Source organism: Mauremys mutica, chromosome 4 (genome assembly GCF_020497125.1).
Source record: "Mauremys mutica isolate MM-2020 ecotype Southern chromosome 4, ASM2049712v1, whole genome shotgun sequence".
Classification (NCBI taxonomy): domain Eukaryota; kingdom Metazoa; phylum Chordata; order Testudines; family Geoemydidae; genus Mauremys; species Mauremys mutica.
Window position 1 is genome coordinate 16,307,635 of NC_059075.1, and position 18,014 is coordinate 16,325,648.

The 18,014-nt window shown below is 43.2% G+C and overlaps 1 protein-coding gene across 4 annotated transcripts in view; it reads left to right on the top strand.

Moving 5' to 3' along the window:
* The window catches only part of MTHFD1 (methylenetetrahydrofolate dehydrogenase, cyclohydrolase and formyltetrahydrofolate synthetase 1), a 105,073-nt gene that overhangs the window by 85,827 nt on the left and 1,232 nt on the right, over window positions 1-18,014 (top strand). For all 4 annotated transcript variants that reach the window (XM_045013621.1, XM_045013619.1, XM_045013620.1 and 1 more), the window contains 8 exons: window positions 2,260-2,371; window positions 2,502-2,641; window positions 3,816-3,857; window positions 4,971-5,071; window positions 6,020-6,197; window positions 8,273-8,380; window positions 9,237-9,389; window positions 17,896-18,004. In XM_045013621.1, the coding sequence (XP_044869556.1) occupies window positions 2,260-2,371; window positions 2,502-2,641; window positions 3,816-3,857; window positions 4,971-5,071; window positions 6,020-6,197; window positions 8,273-8,380; window positions 9,237-9,389; window positions 17,896-17,985 (924 nt within the window). In that variant the 3' untranslated portion in view covers window positions 17,986-18,004. The remainder of the gene's footprint in view (window positions 1-2,259; window positions 2,372-2,501; window positions 2,642-3,815; window positions 3,858-4,970; window positions 5,072-6,019; window positions 6,198-8,272; window positions 8,381-9,236; window positions 9,390-17,895; window positions 18,005-18,014) is intronic.

Below are 18,014 nucleotides of genomic sequence, written 5' to 3' on the forward strand. Positions count from 1 at the left end.
TTCAGCCCAAGAGAACTTAGTGTGTCCTAAGTCCCAGAGGCTTGACAAGAAAGCCCATAAACATCAGGCTCCATCAGTACCATCTGTCGGTACTGTCATCGGCACCTCCCAAACCTCTGGGAGGTCAGCACCGTCAAAGACTGTCAGCACCGTCAAAGTCTGTTCACCGACTATCCCAGCACCATCCTCGTCAGCACCCTCTCCGGCTCTGATAGTCTGGACAGAGAGACAATCCCTCTCAATCTAGGGAGAGCTGGGTCCCATGAATTCTGGAATCCCCTTCCTCAGACCCATTCCTTTCCAGAGATGTTGACTGCTTGAAGAAGTTTATCACTTGGTCCTTCCTCGAGATGCAACTTCTTTCCAGCACCACCGCCTCTAGAACAGGAATCAGTTTTCTCCTCATCAGGAGACACCAATCCACAGGAGCCTTAATTTCCTTACCCTACCTCTCCTCTGCCACCCAAAATATTTAGACCACCTTGGGACCAACCTCCGCATTTAGCTCTGAGCCACTGGCACCCTGTGACATGGTAGCCTGTGCGTCACCCTTTCAACCCTTCCTGCTGGCTATATTGGGGGCCCTGGAACCGGGCACCCCCCGCTTTCAGGCATTGATAGACAACGGAAAAGTGGTAGCAAAGACCGCTCTCCAATATGCAGTCTGTGCCACGGACACCTCTTCTAGAGCCTTGATCCCCTCAGTCGGAGGCATGGAGCCAAGGCGCATGCGTGGGCCAACGGACACTGCTTTCAAATTCTCCAGGCACATGGTGCGCACGTGTAACCCATGGTGGAATACAGGTAGGGGCCACGCATCTTGAAGAAGCTCCAGTTACTGGTAAGTAACCTCTCTGTGTGGGGAAGGCTGGAGAGGGCTTAACTAGAGCCCCAGTCACCATGGTGCCTGAATCACCCAGAAAGTCATTTTCTTACCACTCTTCCCCTTTACCAGCACAGCCTCTTTACACCACATGCATGTGCACCCAGAGTGTGTCTGCGCTGCGTCTGGGAGCCCAGGTCGATAGGCTTGTGGTGATGGGATGTAAGAGCCCAAGCTCCAGTCTGAGCCACTCTAGCTACACAGCTATTTTTAGAGCATTAGCATGAGTCCGTGGACCAAGGCTGAGAGGCTTGCTCCCAGCTGCAGTATACACATACCCCCAGAGGCCAGGAGCCTCCATGATGGTGCGTCCTCTACTTGCTAGGTTCAACTCCTACATTTGTTTTAAACAAAAACTAGTGCAGCTTTATGCTGCTTGGAGCTGGGAGATAGAATGCACTGGTCTGGGAATGGGGATTCCTGAGGTATGTCTACACTGCAATTAGGCACCCGCGGCTGGCCAGTGCCAGTTGACTCGGGCTCACAGGGCTTGGGCTAAGGGACTGTTTAATTGCAGTGTAGACATTTGGGTTTGGGCTACAACCTGAGCTGTGGGACCCTCCCACTTTGCAGCCTGAGCCCAAATGTCTATACTGCAATTAAACAGCCCTTTAAGCCAAGCCCTGCGAGCCCAAGTCAACTGGCACTGGCCAGCCGTGGGGTTTTAATTGCAATGTAGACATACCACTGGGTTCTACTCCCAGCTCTGCGATTAGCATGCTGCATGATCTGAGGCCCAGATGTTTTTTGGAGCCTAAATCAGTTTCAGAAAGGAATTAGGTACTTAGGAGCCTAAATCCCATCGACAAATCTGGGCCTGAGTGACTTGCCACGGTCATGCAGCAAGTCAGCAGCACAGCTGGGATTCGCACCCAAGAGTCCCCTTTGCCAGACCTGTGCTTCAGTCACTAGACTGCATTACCCTTTCCGTCTCCCAGCCCCGAGCAGAATAAATCTGCACTATTTTTTTTGTTTGGAAAATGTAAGATTTGAACCTGAGCTCAGCAGCACCTAAATACCTTTAAAAATGTGGGCTTTAATCGCTCTGTCTGAGTTTTCCTGTCTGTGATACTTGGACGATATAATGTTTGTGAAACGTTTTGAGAGCCTCAGACAGAAGTGCAAAGTATTGTTATAATTTAGCCATCTCTTTCCTGGGAAGATTAATATCTCCACTTCTGCAGATTATTAAAATCCTGTTTGCTTCAGATTCTTACTCCTGGGAATGAACCTTTGATCAGAAGGCTTTAAGAACTTCTGTTTGCCACAAGTGTATTTTTCTCAACCTCAAATGCCTTGGTCCTTAGCCTTGCAAAGTTTCAGAAGGTAACTGAATCTTCCCTTTTTTGTGTTTTCCTGCCCTCTCTCTCTTCCAGGGGACTCCAGTGTTCGTTCATGCTGGACCTTTTGCCAACATCGCACATGGCAACTCATCCGTCCTGGCAGATAAAATTGCACTGAAGCTCGTGGGTCAGGAAGGCTTTGTTGGTAAATTTATATGTTTGCTGTCTTTCCTCTTGGAAAAGAGACTTCCTTTTTTTTTTTTTTTTTTTTTTTTCCCTTTGGAGACCTGACTTCTCTGCCCACCATTTTAATATGCTCTTTATTCCATCTACAGTAACAGAAGCAGGTTTCGGAGCAGACATTGGCATGGAAAAGTTTTTCAACATTAAGTGCCGGTATTCTGGCCTCCGGCCCCACGTGGTTGTGTTGGTTGCCACTGTCAGAGCTCTGAAAATGCATGGAGGAGGACCCACTGTGAGTACTAGGCAATGCTTTCTGTAGGCCCAAGGGACAATTCTTGTTGTTTATAAATGAATCCTTTTGAAGTCCTGTGTGTAGCTAGAGGTAAAAGCGGGCTAAGATCCTGACTCCCATGGATTTCACTGCGGCCAGGATTTCACCCCAGGGGTATATGTCTGGCTCATTAATCCACACTTTGTATCTGACTCTTGCAGACTTGATTCTGTGGGGTGGGGGGGGTGGGGTTAAGCCCTGCTGTTCCAGAACAACTCAACTGCCTCAACGGGTCTGAGCAGAGAAACACTTTTGCAGTTACTTCCAATAGAGGAGCCTTCTGTCAGGCTTTTTTTCTGACCTTCCATAGACTCTACTCACCGTTTGATTTGGTGAAGCAATCTGATAGCTGTGGCTCCCTCTGGTGGCCAAATCCCTGTTACACTGTCTTGTTTGCCCATATGGTTTCTGCGCACACTACCAAATAACACTGTGGTACATGCTCTCCCATGGTATGGAGATGCATCCTCTGTCCCAAAGAGCTCTCAAAGCAAAGTTCTCCTAGGACCTGGAAACCTCCACCCACATTGGTAGCAAATCTAGAATTTTGCAGTTGTCAGCCCTTGCCTGCCCCCTCCCCCTTAGTCCTTTCTGTCTTCCACCTGTGTCTCCTTCTGCTCCTGCATAGTCTTTTCCCCAGTCCATTATCCCCTGTAGCTTTCGTCTCTGCCCTGGAGCCTTCCCAGGTCTGAGAAGCTATAATGGTTGTTGGCAAAGTGAATCACATTTGGGTGGTGTTTTTCCAGCCTGGACTGTAGAGCTGTATATCCTTTTACTAATGAGCTGTGTGTGTGCCACTGGCTCTTCGGACAGTCTGTCATGTGCATGCTTTTGTTTTGAGACTGTCAGTAGTAAAAGTTAATAATGTAACCCTGAAGGCTGTACATGATTTTGCTTGGTACATTAGAGATGCATGCCCTGCTTGTTTTATTATTATAATGAGGTCTCTGCACTCTGGGACATCTCTGTCACATCTGGGATATGTAATCTCTGCAATATCCTTGTATTCAAAAAAAGATGAGTGAGTGTTATGAAGAAAGGCGACTGCAGATTGGGGTCTAATTCTTAACCTGAAATGAGATACAACTCAGTGCAAATTGCTAGCATTCATAGGAGTCTCTTGGGTTTCTTGCAGGTCACTGCTGGGGTACCCTTGCCAAAGGAATACATTGAAGAGGTAATTCTGATCGTTATAAATCCAATTGTTGCCATTGGCTAACCAGCTGCTTTAATTGTCATGCAATGCACGACCAATAACTAGTGTGCATCACTTCTGCTGCTGTCAGAGTATTTCTTATCTTACCCTGTAATGTTTCATTTTTATAATGACAGTTTGGCTGTGCCCTCTCAAGCAGTTATCGTAATTGACCTAGTCAGTGTTCAGAGCTTTTGGTTTCTCCTGAGCTCATGTAATTGTCCAAGTGCTCGATTTTTTTCATGGTAATCTACATTCTGCTGCCTATGACCCCTTCAGTGCTGGAGCTGTGTATAGATTAATTGCCTTGCTGAAACACTGTCACTTCAAATATTCAGGGTTTCTGTGTAATTACTCCTTTCACAGACTTTCTTAGCATCAGAGGAATATTGTTTTTGCAAGTGTGGGAGGGAAATAGATTAAAGTCATAACTCTACATGGATGCATTTGTATACTTGGCTAATTAGCATGGCCCCTGTGTAATACTGAGGCTCACATCTTCGCTTGTGGAACTTCTGTGTGAATTCCCTTTTGCACAACTAGTAATCAAATGGCCAGCATCCCATGCTGATAACCTGAAACACTGCAAATGTAAGTATGCATAAACCCAAAGCTGTTAACATAAACTTCAAAGTGTCACGAAATTCAGTGTTAATGACATTCAACACTTCACAAGAATGTGTCATGGATGAAAATGAAGCTTTACTGTAGGAGTTATTGAGCTTCTGTCTCTGCTTATGCAGGGAATGGATTAAAAGGAAATCAAGGACTTCAGAGACTTGATTCCTTCCACCTTTGGTTGGCAGCTGAAACTAACTGAAGATATCTTAAGCTGTTAAACTAGTAATAATTCTTTGATTTAATTGTTCTGGTTAGAAATGGTTATTCCTTTCCCTTAAGGTAACTTATCTGTCATTCAGCAAAACGGTGATATTTGTAGAAAGCTGCAGCATGAAAATTTGTCTTTAAGGCCTTATTTCCATTTTGATACTATTAACCTTATTAGTTCCATCTGCCGTTAAAGACATAGATTCCTGGTCGAAGTTTCACTGCTCATCACAAAATGTATCTTGTTTCTCGCTCTTATCCTTACAGAATCTTCAGCTCTTGAAAATAGGTTGCAGTAACTTAGGCAAACAAATCCAGAATGCCCGGACCTTTGGCACTCCCGTAGTCGTGGCTGTCAATGCTTTCAAGTAAGTGAGACTAGTAGTCAGAGCTGTGTTTGCAACCATTCCACAAGTGTGAAGGGCCAGGATTCTGAAATGTTACTTGCTTTCTCTACAACTAATGTATAAACTGCTACCAACTAGTATCTTGCATTGAACAAAATTGTCTGATAAAGATTACTAAGAGAGCTCCTTTGTCAGTCTCTTAAATTCTTTCCCCGGCTAAATTTAATCTTGGTAAAATAGGATTGTTGATTATTGAGCCAATAATTTTCATTCTTGCCAGCCAAATGATTGAGATCGGAAGATGCTTCTGTTGTCCTGAAGATTAAGTACATAATAGTCTATGTTGTAGCTATTGTCCCTTTTTATACAAGCAACAAAGCTTTGAACTGGTATTAAATTGATTCCAGTTACAGATTGCAGCCAGTCTGAAACTGAGTAATCAGCTAAGGATTTTCCACCCTAAGTGAATAGTTTCTGATATGTTTCAGAGTAGCAGCCCTGTTAGTCTGTATCCGCATATCTGATATGATATGTAGCACAATATCATTTGTTGCTTCTCAGAGAAGTGCATGATATCCATCCGATCTCCATCCATAGACCAACAATGGTATTAGCTTTCATGGTAGTCTCTTACTTCCTAGCACAAGAATTATGCTGGTGACGCCGACTTCTGTATAGGACAGGAACAGCTGTAAATACAGGATGCTGCTCTGCCAGTCATAGATTTCTGTACAGTCCGCAGGAGTTGGGGAGAGAGCTGGCTGTGCTGCTGTGGACTGGCTTCTTCCACAGAGATAGTGGAGGCCTATATGAAAATCTCTCCTGACTGTTACAGAGGGTCTGCTGGTTTCTAGGTTTGCTTTGTTCAGCATTTTAGGATATTTGGGGGGGAAAGATATATGCTGCGTGTTTAAAACAGACCAAAAAATCCTCTGCGTACTACCTGGGTATACATTGTCATCTCTACAGATCTGATACAGAGGCTGAGCTGCAACTGGTCATTCAACTAGCAAAAGAAGCTGGGGCGTATGATGCGGTGAAGTGCACTCACTGGGCAGAGGGGGGGGAAGGAGCTGTTGCTCTGGCTCAGGCCGTTCAGAGAGCCTCACAGGAACCGAGTAACTTCAAGTTTCTCTACAATGTGGAGGTGAGAACATGCATTGACCCCAGGGGAGAGCTTATGTGACTTTGCATTTCATTTTAACAAAATGTTTGAGGACATTACGGATTAGAATTACAGACATGCTTTGTGGTCTGTGATACTTCACAAAAGTGCATTGTAGCCATTTGTTGGAGTTGCCTAGATTTATTTGCTCTAATTCAGTGGTTTTTAACCTGTGGTCTGTGGACCCCTGGGATGTGCAAATGTAAAAAGGATGAAAACAAGTGCTCTAAGTAGCTGAAGATCACCCTAAAATCTGAGACTTCCCTTAGATCCTAGATCTTTTGAGTCTGGGCAGTGAATTGTAAAGTCTCTTTCCTTGCGTTTTGAACGACTGAGTGGAACTCAGAGTGTGATCAGGGCAGTGGGAGTGTTTACTCCTCAGACTGAGATGCATTTTCCAGGCCATACACTGAAATGAAAAGACCTGTAGAGATGTTTTGCTCAGCTTATGATCTTTCTTAGAACTTCAGAATGTGCCTCTTGCTTTGCATGGGGTGGAGCTCAGTGAAATCTGCCTGCCCGACCACAGAACAAATATGTGATCAATTTATTTTATATCCAAGGGCGAATTTGATTTGAACTCTATTGTCTTGAGTCTGCAGAGTAATCAAATAATCATTTAATGTCTCACAAGGATTGAAAATCATCTGTTCTAAATAAGTGGAAGCTAAGCGATACGTTAAAAATACTGCAAGTAACTAGAAATGTGGTTTATAAATAGAGTTGATGGATGTTTCAAGTAACTCTAAGATTGTTACAGATTTAATGTGCTCTCGTAGTTCAGTTTCCATCTACACCTTCCCCATTCTGGAGTTTTCTGTATCCCTTCTAAGAATATGGAGGACATCTCCATGTTCTACTTCCTTTTAATCCTTCATTTCCATTTTCCCCTTGATGCTTTGCATTGCAATTGATTACTTACTAGCCAAGGAGAGACCCATGCATTCTTCAGCCAAAAGGAGGGTAACTTCCTGGATGTCAGTATGCCATGGACATGGGGGACAGAGTGAAAGAAGGAAGGAAAATGCAGGGGTTCACGAGACATGCTTACACACACACTGGAGAGCCACCCCTGAAACACTGGTGTGGTGATAATTTCATATTTAATGTGCACATGTCCCTCCCCCCACTTTGTTGTGGGCGAGTGGGTGCTGCACTGACCTCAGTTTTTGGTGTACCCAGCCAGACACACCTTTAAAGTGGCATTATCAGAAAATGCCAAGTAGCAACCCCATGAAAATCATGCCTCTTAAGCTGTCTTGAGTTGGGCACCAAAATCATTCATCACTTTTGGAAAAACTTGACTGATGCGCCAAAGTTTGATTCTTTTATTGAAAGCCAGTGCCAGGATATTCATGCTAAAGTTTCACAGTGCTTATACATCTTCCAGTCAGTCTCTCCATATCTGGTGTCAAACACTAACCACCAGGTTCTGGCTTGAACATGTCTGACTTCCTCTATAGCAGAGAGACAAGGTGGGTGAGATAATATATTTTACTGGACCAACTTCTGTTGGTGAGAGAGACAAGCTTTTGAGCTTACACTCTTCTTCAGGTCTTCCTCTGTAGCAGACAGCTGTCTAAGGGCCTAGTGAAATGCTAGGTTATATTTTTGAATCAATTTGTTCACCTTAACAGATACTGAGTTTCCTTCTTTATCCTTCTCTTACATGCTGTTTGTTTCCCTGAGTAACTAGAACTGCTTTGGACTTTTTCAAAAGTTACCTCCCCCCACCCCACCCCCCGTGTTTCACTGTTGTAACCAGATTGGATGGTTAACATGTAAGCTCATCTTAAAGAATATTTACACATATTTTCTTGCTTCTGGTGATAATAAATGAGTCTTGTTTCTCCTACTGTCAGAAGAAACCGCTGTAATGTGATTAAGTGAAACCTGTTTTGAAAACCCTCAAATTATTGTAGAGCTCTAGAGAAATAGAAATTGTTGTTGTAGCTGCAGGTTGCACGTCCCTTGACATGTGTACAGGACTGAAGAGCTTCTGTGATGTCACAGTCCCTTGATAGACCGGCCATCATTGACTTGTTTCTCTTTTCTAGCTCCCGGTTGTAGAGAAGATCAGAATTATTGCACAGCAGATTTATGGGGCAGAGGACATTGAGCTATCACCAGAGGCAGAGCAGAAAGTTGTAGTGTACACTAAGCAGGTGAGTTCTCCAGGTCATTGCTGCCCATTGTCTTTCCCCTTTAAAACATCTGCACTAAACTGTTGTGTTTTTTAAATGAGAATTCCATATGTGAAGGGCCGTGTCAGTGCTAATCAAGCCATGCACCTACAGACTGGAGCCATTGGGCACAGCTACTGGGAAAAGGGTGGTGTTCTGGATAGGAACTTACCCTGATTGAAACACTGCCTCCCCTGATATTTTAAGTCATGTCACCATCCTAGCTGGTCTCTCTTTCCCCTTCTGTAATAGGGCACTGGTAATAATTACGTCCCTTGCAGCTAGACTGTGAGAGTTAATGTCTGTAAAGGGTTTGGAAGCTGAGTGCTGTGCAGATGCTAGGTGTCTTCTTGGTGTCTGGCGTGTTTTGAATGACATCTCTTTTGGAGAACATTCTTTTGTGAAGTTATTTGTATGGCTGCTCCCTTTTCATATTTCTTGCATATCCCTTTATATTCTACAGACCATTCATATCATAGCGGTGTAATTGCTGGTCCCTCACATCCTGCAATTATATTGATCAGATAATCTAAAGACTTCAGATGGGCTGAGAACTTTAATTTTGAGCTGTTAAAATCAAAATTAATTAAACAACACAAAAACGCTCAGTTACATATTGGATTCCTACAAAAGCATTAACCTCTTCTCTGATCAGAGGAAAGGTGATACAGAACGGATTTGACAGTATCTCTCAGGTTGTAGGAAAAGCAGTTACTGATAGATGAGATCGTCTGTTAATCCAAAGAATGGCAGAACCAAGCAGATTACGTAGCTGAAAGTTTTACTTTTGCACTTTACAAATTATATCATATTTTCTTGCCCCTTCTTGTTTCCCCAGGGATTTGGAAATCTGCCAATCTGCATGGCTAAAACTCACTTGTCGTTGTCTCATGACCCAGAGAAGAAAGGCGTGCCTACAGGCTTTATCTTGCCTATCCGAGACATCAGGGCCAGTGTAGGTGCTGGATTCTTGTATCCATTGGTAGGAACGGTAAGTGTCATAGTTAAAACCTCAGCTCCATAAAGGAAAAACGTTTGGGGAAAAATGCGTGTGCATTCCAGTTGGTGGTTTAAATCGGTTGTTCTTGCAGGTATCCTACGAGTGGGAACTCTGTGTCCCATATACGTTATCGATGTAGATTTACAGAGTGTAGTAGTAATGTGTCAATGAAGTGCTCCCAATGGCGTGTTTGTACAATACCTTTGATAGCTTTTTTTAAAATATGCTAAAATAAACAGACCCCATCAGTCCTTCAGATAATTCCAGTATCACTCAGCCGCATTTATGTTGCTGCTGAACTGACCTAATGCGTGGTCCCTGAGGCCTGGTCTACACCAGTGCTGTAAGTTGATTTAACTTACACTAGTTAAGTTATGTAACTTAATTCAACGTAGCTTAGATCGACTTACAGCGGTGTCTACACTGTACTACATTGGTGGGAGAGTGCTCTCCCATCGACTTACCGCATTTTCACCAGACCCACTAAATCGACGCTGCTGCATCGATCACAGTGGCGCCAATTCGTAGTGAAGGCAAGCCCAATTCCACACCTAACCCTAACCAGTGCCAATTTCTTCATGAGCCAGGGCAAAAAAGGAGGGCCACGCAACATGCCATGAGGCTAACAAACCCTGGGGTGCAGATCTGGAGAGGAAGTGAGTTCTCAGGGCCCTAACAGAGAATTCCCTGCTAGCTGTCCCATTTTACATTGAAAGGGCTTTTGGTAATTAGTGTCCAGCACAGCACCTGCATATACCACTAATAAAACACCAGTCACTCCTTTTCCGTAATACTACAGAGTAATTTAGTCTGTTTAGAAGTAGCACTCAATGTGCACAATACAGTCAGCAATACAATTGGATATTTATTACTTTCCTTGTTATGTGTTTGAAGGAATGTTAATTACACCAAAGACTCCCAGAATAACACTGGCCTTGGACAAGCTGCTTAACTTCCCTGAGCATCCCTGTCTGCAGAGGGGGGATAATACTTAGTTCACAAGGGTGTTCTGTGGCTTGGAGTTTCTATCTGTAAAGTGCCTTGAAATTCTGTAGCTAAAGGCTCTGTAAAGCTGCAGAGAATTAGTTAAACTACTTGAATGCATCAAAAGCAAGGTAAGCTCCTCCTCCTGCTTTGCAGTAAACGGTTGATTCATCCTCTATTGCTGCTGCTGATACTAAGAAGTAAACCAAATGGGGAGCACAAGGCAATGAGGAAGCAAGCTCCATTTGCCAAATAAAGGACAGAAATCAATTGGGAAAGTTCATAACCATTTCATTGAAAGGGGAAGGTCCAAGTGCTACAGGAAAGTCAATAGCATTTCGACTCTCCAATTTAAGGAAGAGATATATTTTTATAGCGAGATGCGCATTTCAACTGCCCCTTACCGTAAAGTCAATTATCATCAGATATTAATAGGAAAATACAGGTTGTAGGACTAAAGAGTCTTGAACATCTTTACCTAATTTTGAACTAGTAGTGTTTATTAATTTAAAAACTTGAGTCTTGTATTGCCAGAAGCTGGGCGTGGACAACAGGAGATGGCTCATTGGACAACAGAGGGTTAGATCATTCGATAATTGCCTGTTCTGTTCATTCCCTCTGAAGCACCTGGCATTGGCCACTGTCATAAGACAGGATACTGGGCTAGCTGGATCATTGGTCTGACCCAGTATGGCCATTCCTATGTTCTTATCTGTAGCCAACAGCAGCTTGCTTGCTGTAACCCTAAAACCATATGAACTTAGAAGAAGAAAAAAATGTGCATGCGCTCAGAAGTCCAGGGTTGATTTGTCAAGGTGGAATATTACTGACAAAGTAGTACTGTTTGTGCAAATATTAGTAAGACTATTAATGCAGTTTCATCTCCAGAGACCTGAGCTCAGATCTAGCCTGGGTCAGAAGTGAAATGAATTTGGTCTTTATCTGACATTTGTCCACATTATAAAAACACAATATAATTTGGTAAAAGTCTCCATTCGCTCTGGTTAGTAGAGACCAGACTAGCTAGGGTGGGGAAGGTCAGGATGAAAGTATATTATTAGAGTTATAGAGGGAGACTTGCGTTGTGCTTGCCAGTACTGTACCAAATTTTAGGTGCTATTATCATTCTTGAGTACTAAAATCCCTCTTTCAAATGTAACACTAGTGCTCTTAGACTTGACTTTAATACAGCTGAAATTATGAGTAGTGTTTTAGATCTGATTTAATCACTTCATTATAACTAGATTTGTTGTGTTTGAGGAAATCTTAAAAAATTAAATTATTGATTTTTAACACTGAGTAGAAGAGTAAACAAAGTCAGTCAGTCATGACAAGCAAGGCATTACCTGCCTCCCTAAACAACTGAATGTTCCTTTTAAATCCATGCTTAAAAAACAAACATCTATTTAACTAGAAAAAAACAGTCCCTGAAGTTAAAGAAGAAAAAGAAAAAAAAACCTGGAAAATGAGTTTTAAGTATCCTGAAAGAGTAATATTGTTACCATTGCTCAGACCTTCCATGCTTCGTCATTAATGAGAATTCACTGAATTCTTCATGGCTCAGGCATGCTCAACAATTTGATTCCTAGAGCATCTTGAAGGTTATTGATCCCCAGTGGTATAGTCGCTACTTACTGACATGGAAACAGTGTTGGTGCCATGTGAACAAAGTTAAATCACAGGCATTGTTTAGTTTTCTCAGACTTCAGCTGCATCTAATCCATTAAATTAGATTCAGTCACTGCCTCCAAATTGGTTGGTTTGTTTGAAGGGGGGGAAAAAGACAAGAATAAAACCCACACAGACGGGGGAAGTGACATCATCAGCCGGAGATGACCATGGTGGGAACAGGATCCAATGAGGAATCTGGTGGGATCACCACCCTAAATGGCGGATGGAAACAGCGCAGAGTGAAAGGGAGCTACAGACAATCATGTCCAAGGAAATAACATCAGCATTAAAGGAGTGCCTGAAGATCTGGAGGAGAGGAATGTAGTGCTGGGCAGATGCTGGTAGAAGACTTACTAAATGTAGATTCTGAGTGGATAGGGCATGGAGAGTCTTGCTGCAAGTGGTAACTGTCCAGGAACCAAATGCTGGATTCGTTGATTGAACAAAAAGAACGTGGCAGTGTAAATATTTCTAAATTACCCATGATGAAGGAATTAGTCATGTCTCACTTAAATAATCTCAGTCATCTTTAAAAAGAGTGCTATGTGTTTGGGACACAATGAAAGATAAATTGAGCCCTTTCCCATCATTATTTACATTCATCGCAAACAACACAGAATTTAATCCAGTGACTTTTGGAGAGTTTTAAATGTTGATGAACCACGGGGTACGTATCTTAGATCAGATGTATGAGAGAGGGATGTTTTCAGAAATTAAAACCAAATAGAACTGGCTTGTTCTCCCTTGGCGTCAGTACTGCAAAGTCAGTCCTGCTTTCCAGATGTCTAAAGTACTTTTTATGGGCAAGACATTAACTCTAATAGACACAATAACATCAGGATTAATAGGAGATTTATGATTATGGCCCTGACCCTGCAACCAGATCACAGTTGTGAAAGTATCCACCAAACCCATTCAACTTTAGAGGGGCATGATTACAGGATCCAGCTCTGAGGAATGCAGAATTCAGACTGTTGTCTAAGCCTGCTAGGGTGTGTCCACCCTACAATAAAAACCCACAGCTGGCTGTGCCAGCTGACTTGGGCTCCAGGGGTTGGTGTAGATTTTTTGGACCCTCCCACCTCGCAGGGTCCTAGAGCTCAGGCTCCAGCCTGAACCCAAATGTCTACATTGCAGTTAGACACTTCGGAGCTGTTTAACTGCAGTGTAGGCAGATCAATGGTCCCCAAACTGTGTGGTGCGCTCCCCCACCCCACACACACACAGGAAGGCATGGAGCCCTGTTTAGCCCTGCTTTGCCCCCAACTCTGCTCCAACCCCAGCTCCCAGCCGTGACTCCACTCCCGGCTCTGGCTCTGCTCCCGGCCACAGACCCACCCCCAGCTGCAGCCCCGGCCTCAGCCTCTGGTTCCCAGCCCAGCTGTGACTCCGGCCCCAACCTCAGCACCCCCTCTCATGGCCCTGGCTCCCAACCACAGATTGGGGAGTGCAGGGGAGCATGGAAAGAGGTAAGGAGGGGTCATGAGGTAAAAAGCTTGGGAACCACTGCCTTAAATGATAATATGTTGGGCCTGATAAGTACTTAGAAATGGGTGAAATTTTCAAAAGAACCTAAGTGACGTAGGAGCCAAAGTCCTATTGACTTTCAGTGAGACATTGGCTTCTGAGTGCCTAGGTCACTTTTGAAAACAGGTTACTAAGAGCTTTTGAAAATTTTTGCCTGAAATATATAATAGGTGCTTGATTGTTGGGCCTGCCTTTGTTTTTTGTTTGTGTTTTTAATCCTGTGGGTGGATTTAGTCCCTCTCCATGCGTAACTAAGCAGTGATAATCAATCTGCATTCTTCAATTTTTCAGTGCCTACATTAAGGAAAACACCCCACACTCTCACTTACATCTGGTTTTGAGAACAGCAGAATGACAATAAAAATGTATGAATAATTGTGAACATTCATAGAGATAATCATTCTCTTAAAATGAGATTACAATATACTGTGTAACGATGCAAAGTGACTTAAAAAATGCTGAATTTTATGGCAAAATCAGGCTCACTCACTCTCACTCATGCCCGTCACCCCAATCGGGGTATGGGCCGCCAACCACAGATCTCCAGAGTCCTCTATCCTGGGCCATTCGCTCTAGCTGGTTCCAGGTATAGCCCATTTTTTTGCTATCAGCCTGAAGGTCGCGTCGCCAGGTGTTTCTTGGACGGCCTCTTCTCCTCATCTCTGCTGCAACCTGCGCCGTCTTTCCTGACTCTTACATGGTCCTCACGTTCCATGTGCCGATGGTAATCCTCCTGGTTGCAAGAAGGGTAATCGGCTTAGTGGCTTCCTCGCGGCTTTCACCACCCAGCGTCATGCGTCTTCGAGTTGAAGACCCTTCTTTTTCCAGGCTAAAAGTCTCTGTTATCTCTATTGTTGGCGTTTCTGTAGCAAGTTGATTTTTTACGGGGTGGAGTTGCTAGCCCCACGCCCAACCCTCCTCCTTTACCCTGACTTGGGACAGGCAGATGGCCCCAAAGGACCTCTCTGGTGAAGTTAAAATCAGGCTAGGATCTCCTTTTTTAAAAAAAACCTTGGATTTGTAAATTTCTCAGGATTGAAGACACTGCTGATGCATAACATTCTTTATATATCATTTTAGAAGGTGAATTTAGTTTTGTAAGAAGCTCAGTAATAGACAAAGTGATTTGACATACAGTAATCTTTGTCCTAGAAGAGGCCTTTTTAGGAGATAGCAAATGATTGTCATGCTGAAAGTTAGCTACAGTATTTACTTGAATTCTGGAGCATCAGGATGTGAATTATTTTAGGCCCTGATGCTGCAACTGCTTGTGCCTATGTGAAGCCCTGCTGACTTCAGTGTGACGGTCCAGGGGTTCATGTAGGCACAGTCAATTGCAGGATCAGGGACCCAATGTTTTCCCCTGCCACATTTGTAACCTTCTTAAAACACCCCTTTAGTGTTTTCATTTATTGTATTAAACAAGAAGCTGCCCTTTTAACATCATCTTAAACTAGGAAAAGATTTGAAAGGAAAGTTTAATCATCTTATAAATCTCTTGGTGTCGAGTCAGCACTCAAAGATTTTTATGCCCTTCCCAAGGAAGAAACAGAGCAATTAATGTCACACGCACTAAAGAAACCATTAATTCAGAGCCGTCTTGTCATCTATCCTGTCTACAAAGTTCAATGTATGTGGACAAGTGTGTGCCATCATTTAAAGCCAATGAGATCTATGATAATTAGGAAGCACAGATTAGAAATAATTGCAGCTGGTATCCTGCGTGCATTCCCATCTTTCTATGCTAATCCATGTGATGGAGAAAATGGTTTGCTGTGGAGATGTACAGTTTTTGCAGTTCACAGGCTGTTGTGTTCAGGGTACAATGTAATTTTTTGTTTAATACTGTGATTAACTTTATGCTCAACAATATATGGGGGGTTTCTGTTTTTCCTTTACAAGAGGTGTTTACTTGAGATTACAAGCTTATTGATCAAAGACAACTGGGTAGATGTAATATACCTAGACATTTGTGAAGTGTTTTACTTAGTACTGCATGACATTTTGATTTTTTTAAAATAGCACTATGAAATATCAATAAAGCGCACATTAAATGAAATAAGAATGGGGGTGACTGATCAATCTCGAAAAGCAGCCATCAGTGGGGAATCATCATCAACTGGGGGTGTTTCTAGTGGGTTCCCATAGGGATCAGGTCTAGGTCCAACATTATTCAACATTTTAATCAGTCATCTGTAAGTAAGTATAAAATCACTGCTGATGATTTGCAGATGACACAAATATTGGCAAAAAAGTGAATAATGATGAGGACAGGGCAGTCATACAGAGTGGTCTATATCGCTTGGTAACCTTGGCTCATTTAAACAGAATGTTTTAATACAGCCAAGTGCAATGTAATACATTGAGGAACAAGGAATGCAGGCCATACCTACACCATAGAGCAGGGGTCAGCAACCTTTCAGAAGTGGTGTGCCGAGTCTTCATTTATTCACTCTAATTTAAGGTTTTGCGTGCCAGTAATACATTTAAACATTTTTAGAAGGTCTCTTTCTATACGTCTATAATATATAACTAAACTATTGTTGTATGTAAAGTAAATAAGGCTTTTAAAATGTTGAAGAATCTTCATTTAAAACTAAATTAAAATGCAGAGCCCTTGGACCAGTGGCCAGGACCTGGGCAGTGTGAGTGCCACTGAAAATCAGCTCGCGTGCCGCCTTCGGCACCCGTACCATAGGTTGCCTACCCCTGGCATAGAGGGTTGTATCCTAGAAAGGATTTATGGGCCATAGTGGCCAAGCCGCTCAGTGTTAACTCCCAGGGCAGTGCTGTGGCCAAACGAGTGAATGCTATCCTTGAATGTACAAAAGGAGGAGGACTGAGTATAAGTAGGGAGGTGATTTACCTCTGTATATGGCATTGGTGTGACTGATACTGGAATAGTACATACAGTTCTGGTGTTAACTCTTAAAAAAAGATTGGAGAGGGTGCAAAAAAGAGCCACAAAAATTACTTAAGGGCTGGAGAAAACGCCGAACAGAGAAAGATTTAAACAGCTAAGTCTGTTTGGTTTAGCAAAAACAAGATCGAGAGGTGACTTGATTACAGTGCACAAGTACTTTGGTACTCAGTTTTGAATTCCCATGAAAGAGCTCTTTAACTTCGCAGAGTATGGCGTAATAAGAACCAATGATTGTCTGCCAAAGATTAAATTAATAAGTAGGCACAGATTTTTAATAGTGAAGACGATTAACCACTGGAACAAACTACCAAAGGGAGTGGTGGATTCTCCATCTCTTGAGCTCTCTAAGTCAAGACAGGCTGCCTTTCTGGATGATATGCTTTAGTCAAACACAAGTTATTGGGCTCAGCACAGGGGTAACTAGGTGAGGTTCTACGCCTGTCAGGTACAGGAGGTCAGGTTAGATGATCTAATGGCCCCTTCTGGCCTTAAACGCTATGTATTTATGAATGTTGGTGCTTAACAACGGAACAAGCGATGGCATTGGCTTGTGTAGGGGGGTGTAGTGCAAGATTCCCCACTCTGCTCAGCTAGTGCACCTCTGTCTTGACTTAAAACAGCTCTCAGAACTTCCATACAGTTTCATGTGACTGGCTGTTCCATCCAGTGGAAGTGAGTTGCCCCTCCTCTCCTCAGTGCAAGCCCAGCTTCTGTCTTAAAATCCATCTCTTTTTTTCAAGTCAGTACTGGGCACTTAGGTAGTGCCTTCAATCCTTGGCTCTCAGAGCACTTCTGACCTGTTCATTATGTGTATATCTACACCGTGAGCTGGAGGTGTGAATTCCAGCTCGAGGAGACTCACCATGCGAGCATGATCAGAGCTAGTGTGCTAAAAATAGAATGTAGCCACAGCAGCGAGAGAGGCTAGCTGTGCCTGGTATGTCTTGTACAGGTGTGTACTCCTGGTGACTAGCCCCTCACACCGTCACACTGTACTCTATTTTTTCAGCCCACTCGCTCCATCAGAGCTAGTGCAGCTGTGTCACCACAAGCTAGAATTTACACATCCAGCTCGACATGCAGACATACTTGAAGGCCTCACAACAGTCCTGTGAGGTATTGAGATCCCCATCTTACTAACAGGGAAACTGGCACCGTTATTGCCTCGTCCAGCAAAGCTTAGTTAAAGCATATGAGTAGTTCCATTGAAATCAGTGGAACTACGCACATGCTTAAATTTCAGCACATGCTTAAGTGCTTTGCCGAATCTTGGGCTAAATCATTTGTACAAAGTCACACTGAGTCAATGGAAGAGCCAAAAACAGAACCAGGCCCTCATAACGCCCAATCCCAGGCTCTATCCACTAATACACTTTTCCTTCTGTCTGCTAGATGAGTACTATGCCAGGACTTCCTACTCGCCCCTGTTTCTATGATATTGACTTGGATCCAGTGTCAGAACAGGTGAATGGGCTGTTCTGAAAAGATATGTTAACCAAAGGTAAGTCTCT